The sequence below is a fragment of the Eulemur rufifrons genome, chromosome 7 (assembly GCF_041146395.1).
Source record: "Eulemur rufifrons isolate Redbay chromosome 7, OSU_ERuf_1, whole genome shotgun sequence".
NCBI lineage: Eukaryota > Metazoa > Chordata > Mammalia > Primates > Lemuridae > Eulemur > Eulemur rufifrons.
The window spans coordinates 91003703-91021146 of record NC_090989.1 but is presented as its reverse complement, the minus strand read 5'-3'; the positions used below and the strand labels follow the sequence as shown (position 1 = coordinate 91021146).

The 17444-nt window shown below is 35.7% G+C and overlaps 1 protein-coding gene across 1 annotated transcript in view; it reads left to right on the top strand.

Annotated features, from left to right (window-relative positions):
- PRKCI (protein kinase C iota) overlaps positions 1–17444 on the top strand; it is a 61545-nt gene that overhangs the window by 27114 nt on the left and 16987 nt on the right. The window contains exons 5-11 of the mRNA XM_069472938.1: positions 1730–1815; positions 4418–4558; positions 7940–7994; positions 9100–9158; positions 15288–15464; positions 16438–16535; positions 17129–17215. Of these exons, the coding sequence (XP_069329039.1) occupies positions 1730–1815; positions 4418–4558; positions 7940–7994; positions 9100–9158; positions 15288–15464; positions 16438–16535; positions 17129–17215 (703 nt within the window). The remainder of the gene's footprint in view (positions 1–1729; positions 1816–4417; positions 4559–7939; positions 7995–9099; positions 9159–15287; positions 15465–16437; positions 16536–17128; positions 17216–17444) is intronic.

The window sequence follows — 17444 nt, the reverse complement described above, 5'->3', positions numbered from 1 at the left end:
AGACCCTGTCTCTCAATTTCAAAGAAAAAAAGAAAAGTAAAAACATCTGTATTTAAGGGTTTGTCTTATGCTATCTCAAAATTTGTAATTCAGAGCATTGCAACTGGTCTTTTCTATCACAACTTTAAATAGTAAATCCAGTGCTACGTTTGCTTTAATGTATGAGTTCAGAAATCTAATGTAATTTTTCCATGGTATCAACTATTACTATGGGATATAGTTATTACTAATACACAATATTTTTTTAATATATAATAATGATGGACTTTACCAAAATTTTGACCGTTGACTGGATTTGAGCATTTGGAACTTCTTTCTCTAAAAATGCTTAAGAAAAGTATTAGTATAAAGACCATTAGATGAAAGGTTATTGGGGGACAAGATGGTCTTGTGGTACAAAATATCACTTACAGATTACTTATAAAATGTAAAAGGTACTTTTACAATGAAGAGATCTAGTAATCACTACCTTTTATTAATAAGTGATTTAACATCAGTAGTAGGAGTCAATATTCTAACATTTGTGTACCTTGTGATGTAATGCAATAATAAATACACAACATCACCTATGTATTATTTTTGCCAAAAGTATTTAATACTCTAATCATAGGAAACAAACAAATCCAGAATGTGGGACATAACATCAGAGAACTGCCTAGACTCTTAAAAAAAAAAAAATCATGAAAAACAAACAACAAATGAGGCAGAGTGAATGTTTTAGAATATCTTAAAGAGACAAAAAATGCAAAATAACTAAATGCAATGCCTGAGTCTTTTTTTTTTTTTTTTTTTTGAGACAGAGTCTCGCTTTGTTGCCTTGGGTAGAGTGAGTGCTGTGGCGTCAGCCTTGCTCACAGCAACCTCAAACTCCTGGGCTCAAGTGATCCTCCTGCCTCAGCCTCCCAGGTAGCTGGGACTACAGGCATGTGCCACCATGCCTGGCTAATTTTTTCTGTATATTTTTAGCTGTCCAGATCATTTCTTTCTATTTTTAGTAGAGACGGGGGTCTCGCTCTTGCTCAGGCTGGTCTCGAACTCCTGACCTCTAGCAATCCACCCGCCTCGGCCTCCCAGAGTGTTAGGATTACAGGCGTGAGCCACCACGCCCAGCCTAATGCCTGAGTCTTGATTGGATCCTAGATGGAAAAAGGAAACTTTGAAAGACACTTTTGAAGCAATTAGGGAAATTTGCATATGAACTGTATCTTGGGAGATACTGAATTAATGTTAATTTTCTAAGACATGATAATGGTAGTGTGGTTATTTAGAATTACGAGGAATGTCCTTAATCTTAGGCAATGATTACTTAGGTATTTAGGGGTTTTTAAGTGTCATGATGTCTGCATCTTCCAAACAATTCAGAAAAAAAATGTTTTTATAGAGGGGAAAGCAGATATGACAAAACAGTAATAATTGGTAAATCTAGGTGAAGAATGTAGGTATTTATTCTTTCATCTTTTCTGTGGGCTTAAGATTTTTTCGAAATAAAAAGTTGGAAAATTTTTCAAAAGGAAAGCAATAGTAGTTATTGAAACATTTCTACTCCATGGTCTTTACTTTCATCTAGTCCCTCGATGAATCTATTTTACTTTTTCACATTCAGGTTTTTATCAATATTTTTTTTTCTTGCAGTGACTATCATGGAAAAAATTACAGACTTAATTATAAAGTAACTTTTACTCACACTTGCTCTTTCTACCTTTTTTTCCCACTATTAATTTCTCTTCAGAATCCATCTATCGCCGAGGTGCACGCCGCTGGAGAAAGCTGTATTGTGCAAATGGCCACACTTTTCAAGCCAAGCGTTTCAACAGGGTAAACTCAGTTTGTTGAATGCTGATAATTTGAGACAGCTATTTGTTTTCTTTCTATTATGAAAGAAAGGTAGTTTTGTAATTAAGTCTTGTTATTCCCTTTTAAAGAAATACGGGGACCTTCTATTCCCAGTTTGCCTGGGGCAGTATGCCTATAATTTTTTTTTTTTTTTTTTTTTTTTTTTTTTTTGTTGAGACAGAGTCTCACTTTGTTGCCCAGGCTAGAGTGAGTGCCGTGGCGTCAGCTTAGCTCACAGCAACCTCAAACTCCTGGGCTCAAGCGATCCTACTGCCTCAGCCTCCCGAGTAGCTGGGACTACAGGCATGCGCCACTATGCCCGGCTAATTTTTTTCTATATAGATTTTTTTAGGTGTCCATATAATGTCTTTCTATTTTTAGTAGAGACGGGGTCTCGCTCAGGCTGGTCTCGAACTCCTGACCTTGAGCAATCCACCCGCCTCGGCCTCCCAGAGTGCTAGGATTACAGGCGTGAGCCACCGCGCCCGGCCTATAATTTTTTTTTAATGAGTGTTTATTTCAAGTATGAAAAATAACGCCAACACAGTTTCCAAATATTGTGTTCAGTTTAACAAGAATAAAACAGGACTTCTGAGAAAAGTTTACAATTAGGTATAAAATACTTAAGAATATATTTTCACATTCACAGTGGGCATTTTTGAAAAATAAATTTTGCAAATATAGCTTAGAAACAAAAATATATTTACAGTCCCAGTTAAATAAACAAGTCCTTAATTGAGGAACAATCCTCCCTCAGGATGGATAATTAGCATTTCAGAATTAGATCTGTATAAGCATTCCTTTTAAAATAATAGTAAACTTGGTTCAATCATGTAGCAGTTCAAATACCTTACGGTTTTCCTGACAAATACCATCTATGTCTTCTGTGTGCTTTCCCACAACGTTCTCAAGCCATTTTAATTGAGCAATTTCAGTGAAATACGTAACCTAAGTGGGAACCAAACTGACCAACAAATCTTTATTGTGGCAATTATGGGTATTTCCAGCAAAATATTCTGAACAGAAAGGGACAGAAATTTCTCAGTGGCAGTTATAGAACCACGTCTTGTAATTACTTTATAGGACTGCTATGAAGGCTTCTGCTTCTCTTCTTTAGGCACATCTGTTTTTAGGTTTGAAACATTACTTTTGAATCTTTTACTGGGTTTTGTGGCATCTCAAATCCATCTTCACTGAAGCTTCTCTTGGAAAGTCTTGAATTAACATTGTCTTCATTAAATATGATTTTACTCTTTAATTATTGTATGTGTTCCCATTTCCCTCCAAACATGTCAGTCCTCCTCTGCACAGAGTGTTTACTTCTTTGGTGGGACAGGGAAAGAGGACAACCCAGGGAAAGAGGACAACCTGAGTGAGTGGCCTCCTGGGCCCCAGAGTTTAAGTCAAGTGGGCTCTGCTTCCATTTTTCAAGGAGGGAGTCCCACCGGGGATCTAGGAATAGCTGGGCCTGCCCCTGGCCTGTGGTGGTGGCTGTGAGGCCCCTTGACTATGCAGTCCTAATTTGTCTATAATTTTTTAATTTTGCTCCAGCCCAGCACAAAGCTGAATGTCTGTAATATTTAATAGCATGTCCTTTTACTCCTAAAAAATGCTCCAGGTTGGATGATTAATTATCCAACTAATATACCCTACCTATGAGAAAATTGGACTTTTAAATATAATTCAAGGCAGCCAGAAAATAAGCAAAGTTTATTTTGTTTATTTAATGTTTTTATTTAATGTTGTAATTTGATTTTAACTGTTTAGAAAATAATAATAGCAAACACTTATCTGGCTTTTATTGTGTACCAGGCACTTTTCCAAATGCTTCACTTATATGGACTCATTTAAGCCTTACAACAACCCTGTGCAATAAGTACTATATATTTTTATTTTATAGTTGAGGAAACTCGAGTAACTTGCTCAAGATGTCACAGCTAGTGTCAGAGCCAAGATTTGAAAGTAAGCAGTCTGTATCTAGAAGTCCATGTTTTTAACTACTATTGATAACTACAGATTTATGGATGCCAATTCCATTCTAAAATTAATTGTCCTAAATTCATTCATGTAAATAGAAACCACCACCTGAGATTCCCAAATTCTTATTTTCAGTAGCACTCATAATTAAAGAAGGCTTTGAAATGAAAACGTAGCTTTTAAGAAAGCAGGGCTTTGCTTTGACTTCTGATAGGTCTGGAAGGTTTATGTTTGCTTTGGAGTTTTTAAATGGCTTTTTCTGCCATATGTATTTCTAGTTTAATTCACTTTTTCTGTTTTCATTATTCTGAACTTATTTATGTGAAGTTTGCAAATTTTGGGACTGAGAGAGCAATATGGTCACAAATTTCACTGTCTCTCTAAAACACGTTCTCTTTTCTATTTAGTTTTCATTGACCTTCATAGCTTTTGAAAAATTATGTATGAGGAAGTTTTGTTTTGTTTGCCATGGGCTGGCAGTTGACACCATGATAAAGGGAATTGAATTGAAGAAAGCCACTTATTTTCATTATTTTATAAGCAAACTGTTGGGAAATGATTGTGACCATTTTTTGTTAATAAAATATTATTTAACTACTCTTTTCAGCGTGCTCACTGTGCCATCTGCACAGACAGAATATGGGGACTTGGACGCCAGGGATATAAGTGCATCAATTGCAAGCTCCTGGTTCATAAGAAGTGCCATAAACTTGTCACAATTGAATGTGGGCGGCATTCTTTGCCACCGGTAAGACACATTTGTCTATTTTCTTTTTCAACAGAGCATGTTTGAGATGGGGTGGGGCTGGGGGGGCCCTCACAGCTATAATCTTAGCACTTTGGGAGGCCAAGGTGGGAGGGAGGATTGCTTGAGGCCAGTATTCAAGACCAGCCTGAGCAAGAGTGAGACCCCATTCTACAAAAAAATAGAAAAATTAGCGAGGCGTGGTGGTGTGTGCCTGTGGTCCCAGCTACTCAAGAGGCTGGGGCAGGAGGCTCACTTGAGTCCAGGAGTTTGAGGTTGTAGTGAGCTATGGTGACGCCACTGCACTGTAGTTTGGGTGACATTGGGAGACCTTGTCTTAAATGGAAAAAAAAAAAAAAGAGCATGCTTGATAACATCACTGGAACAGAGGGCTTAAATAGGAAGGTGTGAAGGAATTGTAGTATAAGAAAGTTGTTACAGAGTATTGGTAGGAACACTTTACATTCCAGTTAACATATTGTGAACTTTGGAACTTTTGAAATAACTATGGTAATATTTGTTTGTAGGATATATTTAACTTCTTTGACCTGCTATAAAATCTTCTGGTCTAAATTAGGAAGATGTAGGGAGAATCATTTAAGAGATTTTTTTTTTCCTGTATTTAATCTAAACTTATTAGTTTGTAGCTCCCATTCTAGCATCTATCCTAAGCAGATACCAGGTAAAAAGATTTAAGTGTTTGCTATTTAAAGTATGAGATTACTGGAGAGAAAAGCATTTAAAATTTTTATTTTTCACTTTCTATTTTAAGTATATAATTAAACATATTCATTGTAGAAAAAATAGGGAATACATATCAATAAAGAAAAAAATTAAATGGAAATTCTCATAAATTCTATCATCTAGAGGTAATTGTCATTTGTTGTATATCCCTCTGCAACTTTTTCTATGCAAATTTATATGCATAAACATTTAAAATTTTTCTGTATGGAAAAAATTTCAACATATAAGAGTAGGTGAAGCAGTATAATGAACTTCCATGTATCAGTCACCCAGTTCCAACAATTTTCAACTTAGGACCCATCTTGTTTTCATCTATACTCCCACCCACTTAACCTCCCCTCACCCTACATTATTTTGAAACAAATCTCACACAGACTTCAGTATGTACCTCTAAAACAGCAGCCCCCAGCCTATTGGCACCAGGTACTGGTTTCATGGAAGACAGTTTTTCTGATGGGATTGGAGGGTGGATGGCCAGGGTGGGAGCTCCGGCAGAGGGGCTGTAAATGCAGATGAAGCTTTGCTTGCCACTGCTCACCTCCTGCAGTGTGCCCCCTCCAAGGGGTTAAAAATTTCAGTTGTCCCATAAATGTTGTAATTTTGTTTTTATAGTTTCCATTATGAATCAGGATTCAAGTGAAGTCCGCATCTACAATTGATGGCTGTCTCTTAGATATTTTTTAGTTTACTGGTTCCTCCTCCATCTCTGTCTCTCTCCTTTTTTTCCTTAAAATTTGGTTATAGAAGAAACAGTCATTTGTCATTTACAGTGTTGCAGAATTTTGCTCATTACTTCTCCATGGTTATGTTACTCTGTCTTCTTTGTTTCCTTTATATTATATAGTAGCTGGATATAGAGGTTTGATTGGATTCTGGGGGTTTGTTTTGTTTTGTTTTGTTTTTTAAGACAGGGTCTCATGCTGTCGCCGGGGCTAGAGTACAGTGGCGTCATCATAGCTCACTGCAACCTCAAACTCCTGGGCTCAAGGGATCTTCCTACCTCACCCTCCTGAGTAGCTGGAAGTACAGGTGTGCATCACCACGCCTGGCTAATTTTTACTATTTCTGGTAGAGACAGGTCTCACTTGCTCAGGCTGGTCCCGAACTCTTGACCTCAAGTGATCCTCCTACCTCAGCCTCCCAGAGTGCTAGGATTACAGTTGTTAGTCAGTGAGCAGACCAGATTCTGGTTTTGTTTTTGTTTGTTTGTGGGTTGTTGTTGAGACGACTTTGTAGAGTTGAGTGTTTATCCACCAGAAGGCACATATGTTTGGATGTGTCTTTCTTTTACATACTTTTTAACAAAAGTGAGATTATATGCATACTGTTTTCTAACCCTTTTTTCCCCTCACTGAACAATTTATTTTGGTCATCTTTCTGTATCTATATCCTCATCACTTTTAGCATAATAGTTTGTTATATGTCTATACTGTAATTTATTTCTGTTCCCTGTGATTGAACATTTGAGTTGTTTTCTAAATTTTTCTATGAAGAAATTCATAATGAACTTCCTGGTATATATATTATTTCCCTTAAGGATTCAGAAGTAGAATTACTGGGTTAAAAGATATGCTTTTTTAAAAAGATCTGGATGCATCTTTTTAAATTGTCCTCTATAATGGTTATACCATGTTTATTCGTAAGACCTTCCTCAGACATAGTGAAAGTCAGTTATTAGTGGGTCTTGGGTATTAGAATTATTTAGCTAGTTCATATAATGGGTTTGTAGTTAAGGGGAAAATCCAATCTTAAGGAACAGTTATCAACTCAACAGGAGGCTAAAAATTATAATTTATCCAGCTTACTGTTGATATTTTTGTGTATTCTTAGGTGAGGGAATGATTTTTGTGTTCATACATGTACAAGGAAAGAGGGACAGAGGTAGTGATTATATTGCTGTTTTACGATAAGGGTTAAACACATTTAAAATTCATAAGCTTACTTATATGCCTATCTTTAAGACCGTTTTAACATTGTAACTGTACAATTAATGAATTTTTTCCAACTTTACTTTTTCCTGCTATTTAATAGTATTCAGTAAACTTGGGTCCAAGATTAATGAATTAGTAACAATTTTGGTTTGAATTATCATTGTTCCTAAGATTATTGGCAGTTAGTTGGTTAAGTCAGTTTCTAGGAGGTATTTCTTTTCCTTTTTGGAGGCCACTAACACCTTTGAGAATCTTCAGAAAAATGGGAAACTCACTAAATTTTACATATAATTTTAAGGGTTTTATAGATATCCTGAAGTCTATGTCCCAGCTAAGAGCTCATATTCTGGACTCCTCTTGCCAAAGATTTAAAGTGGAGCTTGAAGGAATAAGTAGTGTAGAAGAGAAACAAATCAGAGTATATAGAAGTTTAATTTGATTTCTAATTAGTGGTCTGACATTAGTTTTGTGTCTGTTTTCTGTAAAATGTGGCTAACATTATTTCATTCACAGGAATATTGTATGGTTTCATAAAATAAAATTAAAAGTAAAATTTAGTAACATAATTCTCACTTATTAAGTTATATTCTTTCAAAATTACATATTGGTATGCTGTGTCTCATTGAAACAATGTTGTTTCTGGACTAACAGAGATATTGGGATTTAAAAAGAATCCACTAAGTTACTGTGTCTTCTGAAATGTTTGTAGGAGCCCATGATGCCCATGGATCAGTCGTCCATGCATTCAGACCATGCACAGACAGGTAAGAATGACGCTGGCATGAATCATTGTTCATTAACAAAATAGCGTTTAAATATTTCTTTAGGTGACTCTTACCTGAATGTAAAAACATTTTTGTTCTTCCCAAATAAAAGTAGGTAAGCATATTTTGTGGTAGTAAAGTCAGTCACAATATTTAACATACACATTTGGCATTTTAAAAAGACAACTATGTAATTACAACAAATGACTATTTTTTCTAGTTCAGATAAATTTCTTTGAGATCCTTTAAATTCAGCAAACTCAGTTTTTTTCCCTAATGAAAAAATATGAAGCTGATTTTGTGAGCCATGTTGTGTTCAAGTGACCTGTTTTTATTAAAAGCTTTAATATCAGAAGTAGAAATTATGTAAAAGATATTGAGATGCAGCATAGGAAATTCCAGAAAGGTGATGTGAGTTCAGTGTTACATAGGTACAAAATCTTAAACGCATAGCTGGGAAAATTTGGAGAACAATGAAAGGAGTAGCGCAGCCTGATCTGCTCTGAACTGAACCGAGAAAGGGAAGACAAGGGAGTTTTTCTGGAAAGACAGAATGGAATCTCTTGGTCATGGAAGAAGCTGGCTATATGGAATACAGGCTTTCCACCCCCCAGCCCCCAAGTAGCTTTAAGAAATGGAAGTCACATCCTTGTCAGTTCTTTACTTAACCTATGTAGCAGTCAGAAAAATTTTGACTATGAAGGGAGTGAGAAGTGAAAACCACAGATCCTCTATCTCTATGCCTCAGTCATAGTAAAAGATTTAAATATAGTTTACAGAGTCATCCTTATAGAAGGAAGTGTTTAGTTAATTTGTAAAGGAGAGAGATGTTTTAAAACATGGCAAAAATATTTGTCAAAAGTAGTACGTGGCTACCAGATTGTTCTCTTTACCCTCACTAAGGATTAGGATTTTGCTATTATGTGTATATACAATTTGTTATTAGTAAGACAGGTATTCACTTTTAAATAATAAAAACTTATTCAGAAATAAAAACTGAAAAAAGAAAATCAAGAGAAAATTTTTATGTCAAACTCGTTAATAGATGCTATGTTTTTCTTCTCCCACCTCTTTTTTTTTTTCATGTTTGGGATTTGGTTTTTAGTAATTCCATATAATCCTTCAAGTCATGAGAGTTTGGACCAAGTTGGTGAAGAGAAGGAGGTAAGATAATTTGTTTCATTGTACATTACATCATTACTTTTTTTAGTAAGACTCAACAGTTTAAAATATGACACATTGACGTTAGATTTTAGAACATAATAGTAAAATACAGGAATGATTTTTAATGATTCCAGAGTATTATTCTGATTTAATTTAGTAATTGCTAATTTAATTTAAATTAGGAAATAATTTGGTAGGATGACTTATTTTCATTTTAAAATAGGTTAATCTAAAAATTGTAATGTATTTAATAATATACTTCATAGTATTGTTTAAAATACATAGCAGACCCTTTCATTTTGTGGGCTAATTGCTTATTTAGAGTAAAAATGATTAAGCATGTTAACTGCCACTATTTTTTTCTGACTATTAAGCATTTTATCAGTTTTTAAAACAAGTTTTTAATTTAAAATATTAAAATAATGTTTTTAAAAGCTTATAGTGGAAAAGACTACCATACCTCACACCTTCCACTCCCAGTTTGACTTCTTAAAGACAAGCTTTTTAACTATTTCTAGTTGTGTCCATAATGTTTATATCTCTGTTATCAGTTTTTCAAGTTTATTTCTGGCCATAAAAGATTTATTAGTTCACACTACCTCCATTTCCCTTGTCTTTCCAGTGTTTGATAGATGCATTATATTTTGCTCTTCTCTTGGTTACCTTTTTAAAAAACCCAACTTTTTATTATGGAAATTTTCAAACATAAATGTAAGTAGACAAAATATAATAGTATAACAAAGCTCTTTTATCTGTTACCCAGTTAAAGCACTTACCAATTCATAGCCAGTCTTGTTTTGTCTGCCCACTTCCTTCACTCCTGCATTATTTAATTGCTTTATGGAATTAGCAAGGACCAGTGATGTTACAGATTGATGTTGAGTAGAAGTAGTAATCATACATCATTGTCTTATTCTACATCTCAGAGAGAAATCTTCCAATATTTCATTATTATGTTTGATATTTGTTGTAAGGTTTTTGGTAGATACTCCTTATCAGAATGAGGGAATTTATCTCTATTCCTAGTTTGCTGAGATTTTTTTTGTCATCATAAAAAGATGTTGAATATTATCAAAAGCATTCTTTGGCATTTGTTGAGTGGATTGTTTGTAAATGTTTTCAAATGTGAAGCCTAGTTTTATTTATTTATTTATTTATTTATTTTGAGACAGAGCCTCACTCTGTTGCCCGGGCTAGAGTGCCATGGCATCAGCCTAGCTCACAGCAACCTCAAACTCCTGGGCTCAAGCAATCCTCCTGCCTCAGCCTCCTGAGTAGCTGGGACTACAGGCATGTGCCACCATGCCCGGCTAGTTTTTTCTATATATGTTTTTAGTTGTCCAGCTAATTTCTTTCTATTTTTAATAGAGACAGGGTCTCGTTCTTGCTCAGGCTGGTCTCAAACTCCTGAGCTCAAACAATCCACCCGCCTCGGCCTCCCTGAGTGCTAGGATTACAGGCGTGAGCCACCACACCCCGGCCTGAAGCCTAGTTTTAATTCCTGGGATAAACCGTATGTGTTGTCATGTGTCATTCACTTTATATATTGATGGATTTGATTTGCCCATATTTTGGGTTTTTATTTTTATTTTTAGAGACAGAGTCTCGCTCTATCACCCAGGCTATAGTGCAGTGGTGCAATCATAGCTCACTGCAGCATCAAACTCCTGGGCTCACGTGATCCTCCCCGCCTCAGTCTCCCAAGTAGCTAGTACTACAGGGGCTTACCACCATGCCTGGCTAATCTTGTTTTAAAATTTATTGTAGAGACAGGTCTCACTGTGTTGCCCAGGCTATTCCCAAACTCCTGGCCCCAAGCTTCCCAAAGTTCTGGGATTACAGGCATGTGCCACCATGCCTGGCCTGTTTTTAAATATTAATGAGAGACATTGGCTTGTAATTTTCCCTTTTTGTATTGAATTGTCAGGTTTTGGTATCAAGATAATGCTAACATCATAAAATGATTTGACACATGTTCCTTTTGTTGTTTCTGTTTTCAAAAAGAGTTCTTGTAAGATGGGCATTATTTCTTTCTCAAATTTTTTAAAGATTCACCAGAAAAGCACTCTGGACCTGGAGTTTTTTTGTGGAAAGGATTTTAATTCTGGATTCTATATCTGAGTAGATTTAGGACAAATCAGATTCTCTATTTCTTCTTAATTTCTGTTTTATTCCTTGGGATCTATTTAACCTAAATTTTCAAATTTATTGACATTAGGTTGTTTATTTCTGAGGATACTAAATGATATCATTTTTCATATACTGCCAGAACGATATCAATTTGTTAATCTTTTCAAAGAACAAACTTTTTTCTCTCTCTGTTGAATGCTTCTTATTCTAGGGCATTGATTTCTCCGCTCATTATTTCCTTATGCTTTTTTGTCATTTAGTTTAAAATACATCCTAATTCTCCTTTATGATTTCTTCTTTGACCTATATATTATTTAAAAGTATACTGCTTCATTTTTAAATATTTGGGAAATTTTGTTGTTATTGATTTCTGGATTAATTCCACTGCAAGTCAGAGAGTGTATTCTGGGTGGTTTTAGTCCATTGAATTTTGTTGAAACTTGCTTGAAGAGCAAGCACATAGGTACTGGTAAATGTTCCATATGTATTTTTGAACACAATATGTATTCTGTAGTTGGTGCAGTGTTCTATACAGGTCAGTTAGATCAAGGTTGTTAACAGTGTTATTCAATCTATAATCTCACGGGCATATTTAACTTCTTGTTCTTTCCCTACTGAGAGGTTTCTTTGTAGATTTGCCTGTTCCTTTTATTTTTGTTAGTTTTTGCTTTATGTATTTTGAGGCTGTTATTAATTACATAAACAAATTGAGAATCATAATATCTTTATTGGATTAACACTTTTCATAATGAAATATCCCTATCTGTAGTATGCTTCTTGCCTGTCTTAAACTCTGTATACTAGATAATTGCCACATAACAAACTATCTCAAAGTTTAATGGCTTAAAAGCACATTTATTATGTCACAGTTTCTGTGGAATTCCTGTCCACGTGTGGCTCTTGGATAGGTCCTCTGCCCCAAGGTCCCCATCAAGGTATTGGTAAGAGCTGCTGTCATCTCAGAGTGTAACAGGGGAAGGAGATGCTTCCAAACTCACCTCATAGTGATCAGGGATTTAGTTCTTGCCACGTGGGCCTCTCTGTAGGGCAGCTCATGACGTGATAGTTTGCTTGTCAGAGCAGGCAAGCAATAAGATCCAGAGAGAATGAGTGCTAGAAAGATGGAAGTCACAGTGTTTTGTAACCTAATTTTAGAAGTGATATCCCATCACTTTTGCCATATTTTGTTCATTAGAAGCAAGTCACAAGGTCCAGCCCATGTTCAAGGGGAGAGAATTACACAAGGGCATGAATACAGGAGGTGGGGGTCACTGGGGGCTGTCTTAGAAGTCCCCTACCACAGTAGGCTAATATCCCTTTGTCTCATATTAGTTGAGCTCTACAACAACTCTCTTTTGGTTAGTGATTACATGATATATATTTATTTTCCTTTTACTTTCTATCTTCTGTCTCCATATATTTAAGGTGTGTGTTTTGTTAAAATCATATAGTTGGACTTTTTTCTCCCTCTAGTAAGATAATTCTTAACTATAGTATTTGTCTATTATAATGTTTAGTATGTTTTTAATATTTAATTATTTTTACATTTAATGTAATTATTATCGATTTGAGTTTAAATCCACCATTATACTATATGTTTTCTATATCCCACTTATTCTATGTTCTTTTTTGCCTTCTTTTGGTTTAGTTATTTTTTATTACTTTTTTCACCTCTTTTAACTTGTTTGGCATTCTTTTGCCATTCTTTTTCTGGTTAGTCTGGAGAGTGCACTTTGCATCTTTTTTTTTTTTTTTTTTTTTTTTTTTGAGACAGAGTCTCACTCTGTTGCCTGAGCTACACTGCCGTGGCGTCAGCCTAGCTCACAGCAACCTCAAACTCCTGGGCTTAAGCAATCTTCCTGCCTCAGCCTCCCGAGTAGCTGGGACTACAGGCATGTGCCACCATGCCCAGCTAATTTTTTCTATATATATTTTTAGTTGTCCAGATCATTTCTTTCTATTTCTTTCTATTTTTAGTAGAGATGGGGTCTTGCTCTCTTGCTCAGGCTGGTCTTGAACTCCTGACCTCGAGTGGTCCTCCCACCTCGGCCTCCCAGAGTGCCAGGATTACAGGCGTGAGCCACTGCACCTGGCCCACTTTGCATCTTTAACTTGTTAAAGTTGAATACAAATTATTAGTAATACATGTACCATTTCCCAGAAAACGCAGTGACCTTAACACACTTTAAATTCATTCCCCCTCCCTTCCTATCTTTGGTGCTGTTATCGTCATATTTTAAAATTCTCTCTGTGTATTAGTGTTTTTAAATAGTCCTTATTTAGATTTACCCACATTTTACCCTTTTTGTTCTTTGTTCCCTCCTGTATCTCTGTCCTTCCATCTGAGCTCTAGTATTTCCTTTAGTGGGAACCTACTAGTGATGGAATCTCTGAGTTTTTGTCTGAAACTGTTTTTATTTCAGTTTCATTTTGGGAGCAATTTTTGTTGGATTTAGAATTCTAGGTCAGTAGTTTTTTTGTTTTGTTTTGTTTTTTAAGTCCTTCGAAAGTGACATCCCACCGTTATCTGGTTTCAGCCTTATTATTGTGCCTACGAAGGTACTGTACTTTTTTTGTTCCATTTGATTCTCTCTTACAGTTTCCAGTTAACCACATTGAAAGTCTGTATACTGACTTATTTTCTTACCATTCTCTTCTTTCTTAACCTGCCCAAATCTGATTTCTTTTCACTCCACTTTATTTATTTATTATTTCTAAATTTTCATTTATGACCATTCTTTTGGATTGTCATTCTCCTTCAGTTTTCATAATATTCTTCTATCTGTTTTGTACTTACTGGGTTTTTTTAATGTTTCTCAAAAATTTGCTCTTTGCTTTTCTTGATACTCTTCAGAGAATTCATACTTTATTCTCTTTGTACATCTCTTGGTTTTATGCTGATGATTTTGCAGGTATCTAATAAAAGATTATCTTCAGGCTTCTCCATAAATTACCAGAAGCTTAAATTTCTAGTTGTGAATGAATTATAAGGCTTACTTTGTCATCCCAAAGAGGCCTGGTATTCTATGGATAAGAATGTCTTCCATTAGCTAAACTGCTTCATGCTTGTTTTCTGCGTATAGCATCCAAAAATGCCTCTGAATGTGTCCTCTCACTAGCTTAAATTTCCTATAGCAAGTTTCCAGCAGAATTTCTTTTATCTTGATGTCCCGTTGTAACTTCTAAATTCATTATTAAAAACCAAACTATTATCTCCAACAACTCTGCCAATCTTGTCCTATCCACACACATTATTTTCCCTGTCTGTGGTACCTCCAATCTCCCAGTTACCAAAGTTAGTGTCATTTTTTTATTCATGCATCTCCATTGTCCCCTAACCCAAAAATTATTACGTCCTTTTCAAGGACCTAATTTTTCAGATTTCGACTCCCTCCCCATTCCTGTTACCACCCATCTTACCTCCACTTGTGAACTCATCCTGCCTCTTGGGTAGTTAGATTATGTGGTTTGGAATGATACAGAGAAGAATTAACATAAGAAAATATTTTTATGTTCAGAAAATATTTTATTTTTTTTTTATTTTTTTTTTTTTTATTTTTTATTTTTTTTTTTGAGACAGAGTCTCACTCTGTTGCCCAGGCTAGAGTGAGTGCCGTGGCGTTAGCCTAGCTCACAGCAACCTCAAACTCCTGAGCTCAAGCGATCCTCCTGTCTCAGCCTCCCGAGTAGCTGGGACTACAGGCATGCACCACCATGCCCGGCTAATTTTTTCTATATATATATTTTTAGCTGTCCATATAATTTCTTTCTATTTTTAGTAGAGATGGGGTCTCGCTCTTGCTCAGGCTGGTCTCGAACTCCTGAGCTCAAACGATCCGCCCACCTCGGCCTCCCAGAGTGCTAGGATTACAGGCGTGAGCCACCGCGCCCGGCCCAGAAAATATTTTTAAATCATTATAGGTATACCTAGGTATTGGAAATATAAAGTACTATGCAAAATAGTTCCAGGTATAACACTGATATAAATGTTCTCAACAGGCAATGAACACCAGGGAAAGTGGCAAAGCTTCATCCAGTTTAGGTCTTCAGGATTTTGATTTGCTCCGGGTAATAGGAAGAGGAAGTTATGCCAAAGTACTGTTGGTTCGATTAAAAAAAACAGATCGTATTTATGCAATGAAAGTTGTAAAAAAAGAGCTTGTCAATGATGATGAGGTAAGCACAGTGATGTTTTACTACTTCTAAACTGCTAAACTGCTTAAGAGCACTGTTTCAGGGAAAAACTCAATGTTTGTGCCTTACTATTTCAGTCTACTTTTCTAAATATATGCTTGAAATAGACTATATGAGATATTTAAAATAATCTAATTATTATTAGATTTTTTTTTTTTTTCCAATAAAAATCATCAGCTGGGTGTGATGGTGTGCACCTTTAGTCTCAGCTACTTGGGAGGCTGAGGCGGGAGGATCCCTTAAGCCCAGGAGTTCCAGGTTGCAGTGAGCTATAATCACACCACTGCACTGCAGCTTGGGTGACAGAGCAAGACCCAATCTCAAATAAATAAATAAATAAACAAAAATAAAAATAAAACCACATTACTATCAGGGGAAATACTTGAGGTTTTTTTTTTTTTTTTTTTTTTTTTTGAGACAGAATCTCACTCTTGCCAGGCTAGAGTACCGTGGTGTCAGCCTAGCTCACAGCAACCTCAAACTCCTGGGCTCAAGCAATCCTCCTGCCTTAGCCTCCCGGGTAGCTAGGACTACAGGCATGTGCCACCATGCCTGGCTAATTTTTTCTATATATATTTTTAGTTGTCCATATGATTTCTTTCTATTTTTAGTAGAGACGGGATCTCGCTCTTGCTCAGGCTGGTCTTGAACTCCTGAGCTCAAACGATCCACCCACCTCGGCCTCCCAGAGTGCTAGGATTACAGGTGTGAGCCACTGCGCCGGCCTACTTGAGCTTTTTAAAAGCTGTCTAGACCATTTCATAATACTGACAGATTTACTAGTGGCATTTTTCTCTTTGTATGTAAATTGTTTTATGATTATCAATGGTTTTGATATTTAGCCTCATTAGTTAAAAATTGCATTTGTGATAATTGAATTGCTAAGAGCAAATTTATCATTGGTTTTGATGATATCATTTTATTTGACCTAGATTTCTTTCATATTTTAAAATAGGATATAGATTGGGTACAGACAGAGAAGCATGTGTTTGAGCAGGCATCCAATCATCCTTTTCTTGTTGGGCTGCATTCTTGCTTCCAAACAGAAAGCAGGTAAGATTGAAAGATAGTGGAATGATTACACAATAAGAATCATTCTGCTATAATTCATGAAGTAAAAGTCATGGAGAAAGACACAACAGTACTGTGTTTACACCTTCCTGCTACTCATACTCCAGTCAGTGATGTCAGTTTGACATTGGATCAGCATTTGGAAATGACCTGCTTTAGGCAAAAAAAAGAAAATGCCAGGTCATAATTATGGCAGTAGAAATCGAACCTCTTAAATTTCCTCAGGATTCTACTTTTATGACTTTAAAGTTTCCTAGCCCTTAACTGGAGTGGAAATACTGTTGAAAATGACTTATCTATCAAATACTAAAATTGGGATGGGAGTGAGTGGCTCTGGTTTGCAAGTGGTACTGCTTTACAACAGACGTAGCAGGTTACAGAATTATGATGCTGGTTTACTTTCTTATATCTGCCGTACCCTAGATACCCTTTGTTTCCACCAAATTCTTGGCATCTATTTAAAGGCTAAATTGTAGAAAATGCTATGTTGTAACTGGTTTCTGAATTGTTTAAATTGCAAAGGTACACTGCCATATTTTGGATCTTGATTTCATGGGTTCTCTCGTGTGTTTTAGATTGTTCTTTGTTATAGAGTATGTAAATGGAGGAGATCTAATGTTTCATATGCAACGACAAAGAAAACTTCCTGAAGAACATGCTAGGTAAGTTTTTTGTTTATTGTTTGCTTGTGTTGAGTTTTTGTTCAGAACTATGTGAGTTTTTATGTACAGTGATTGAAAACAGATAAATAATTTATTTTGATACTAGTTAATTCCTCATAAGTCATGTAGAGGCTAAGCTAAAAGTTATTATAACATGTACTGTAGCATATATATTATTATATATAGTTCTTATGCTTCCTAAGAAATTGAAAAGTGTAAACAGTATTAA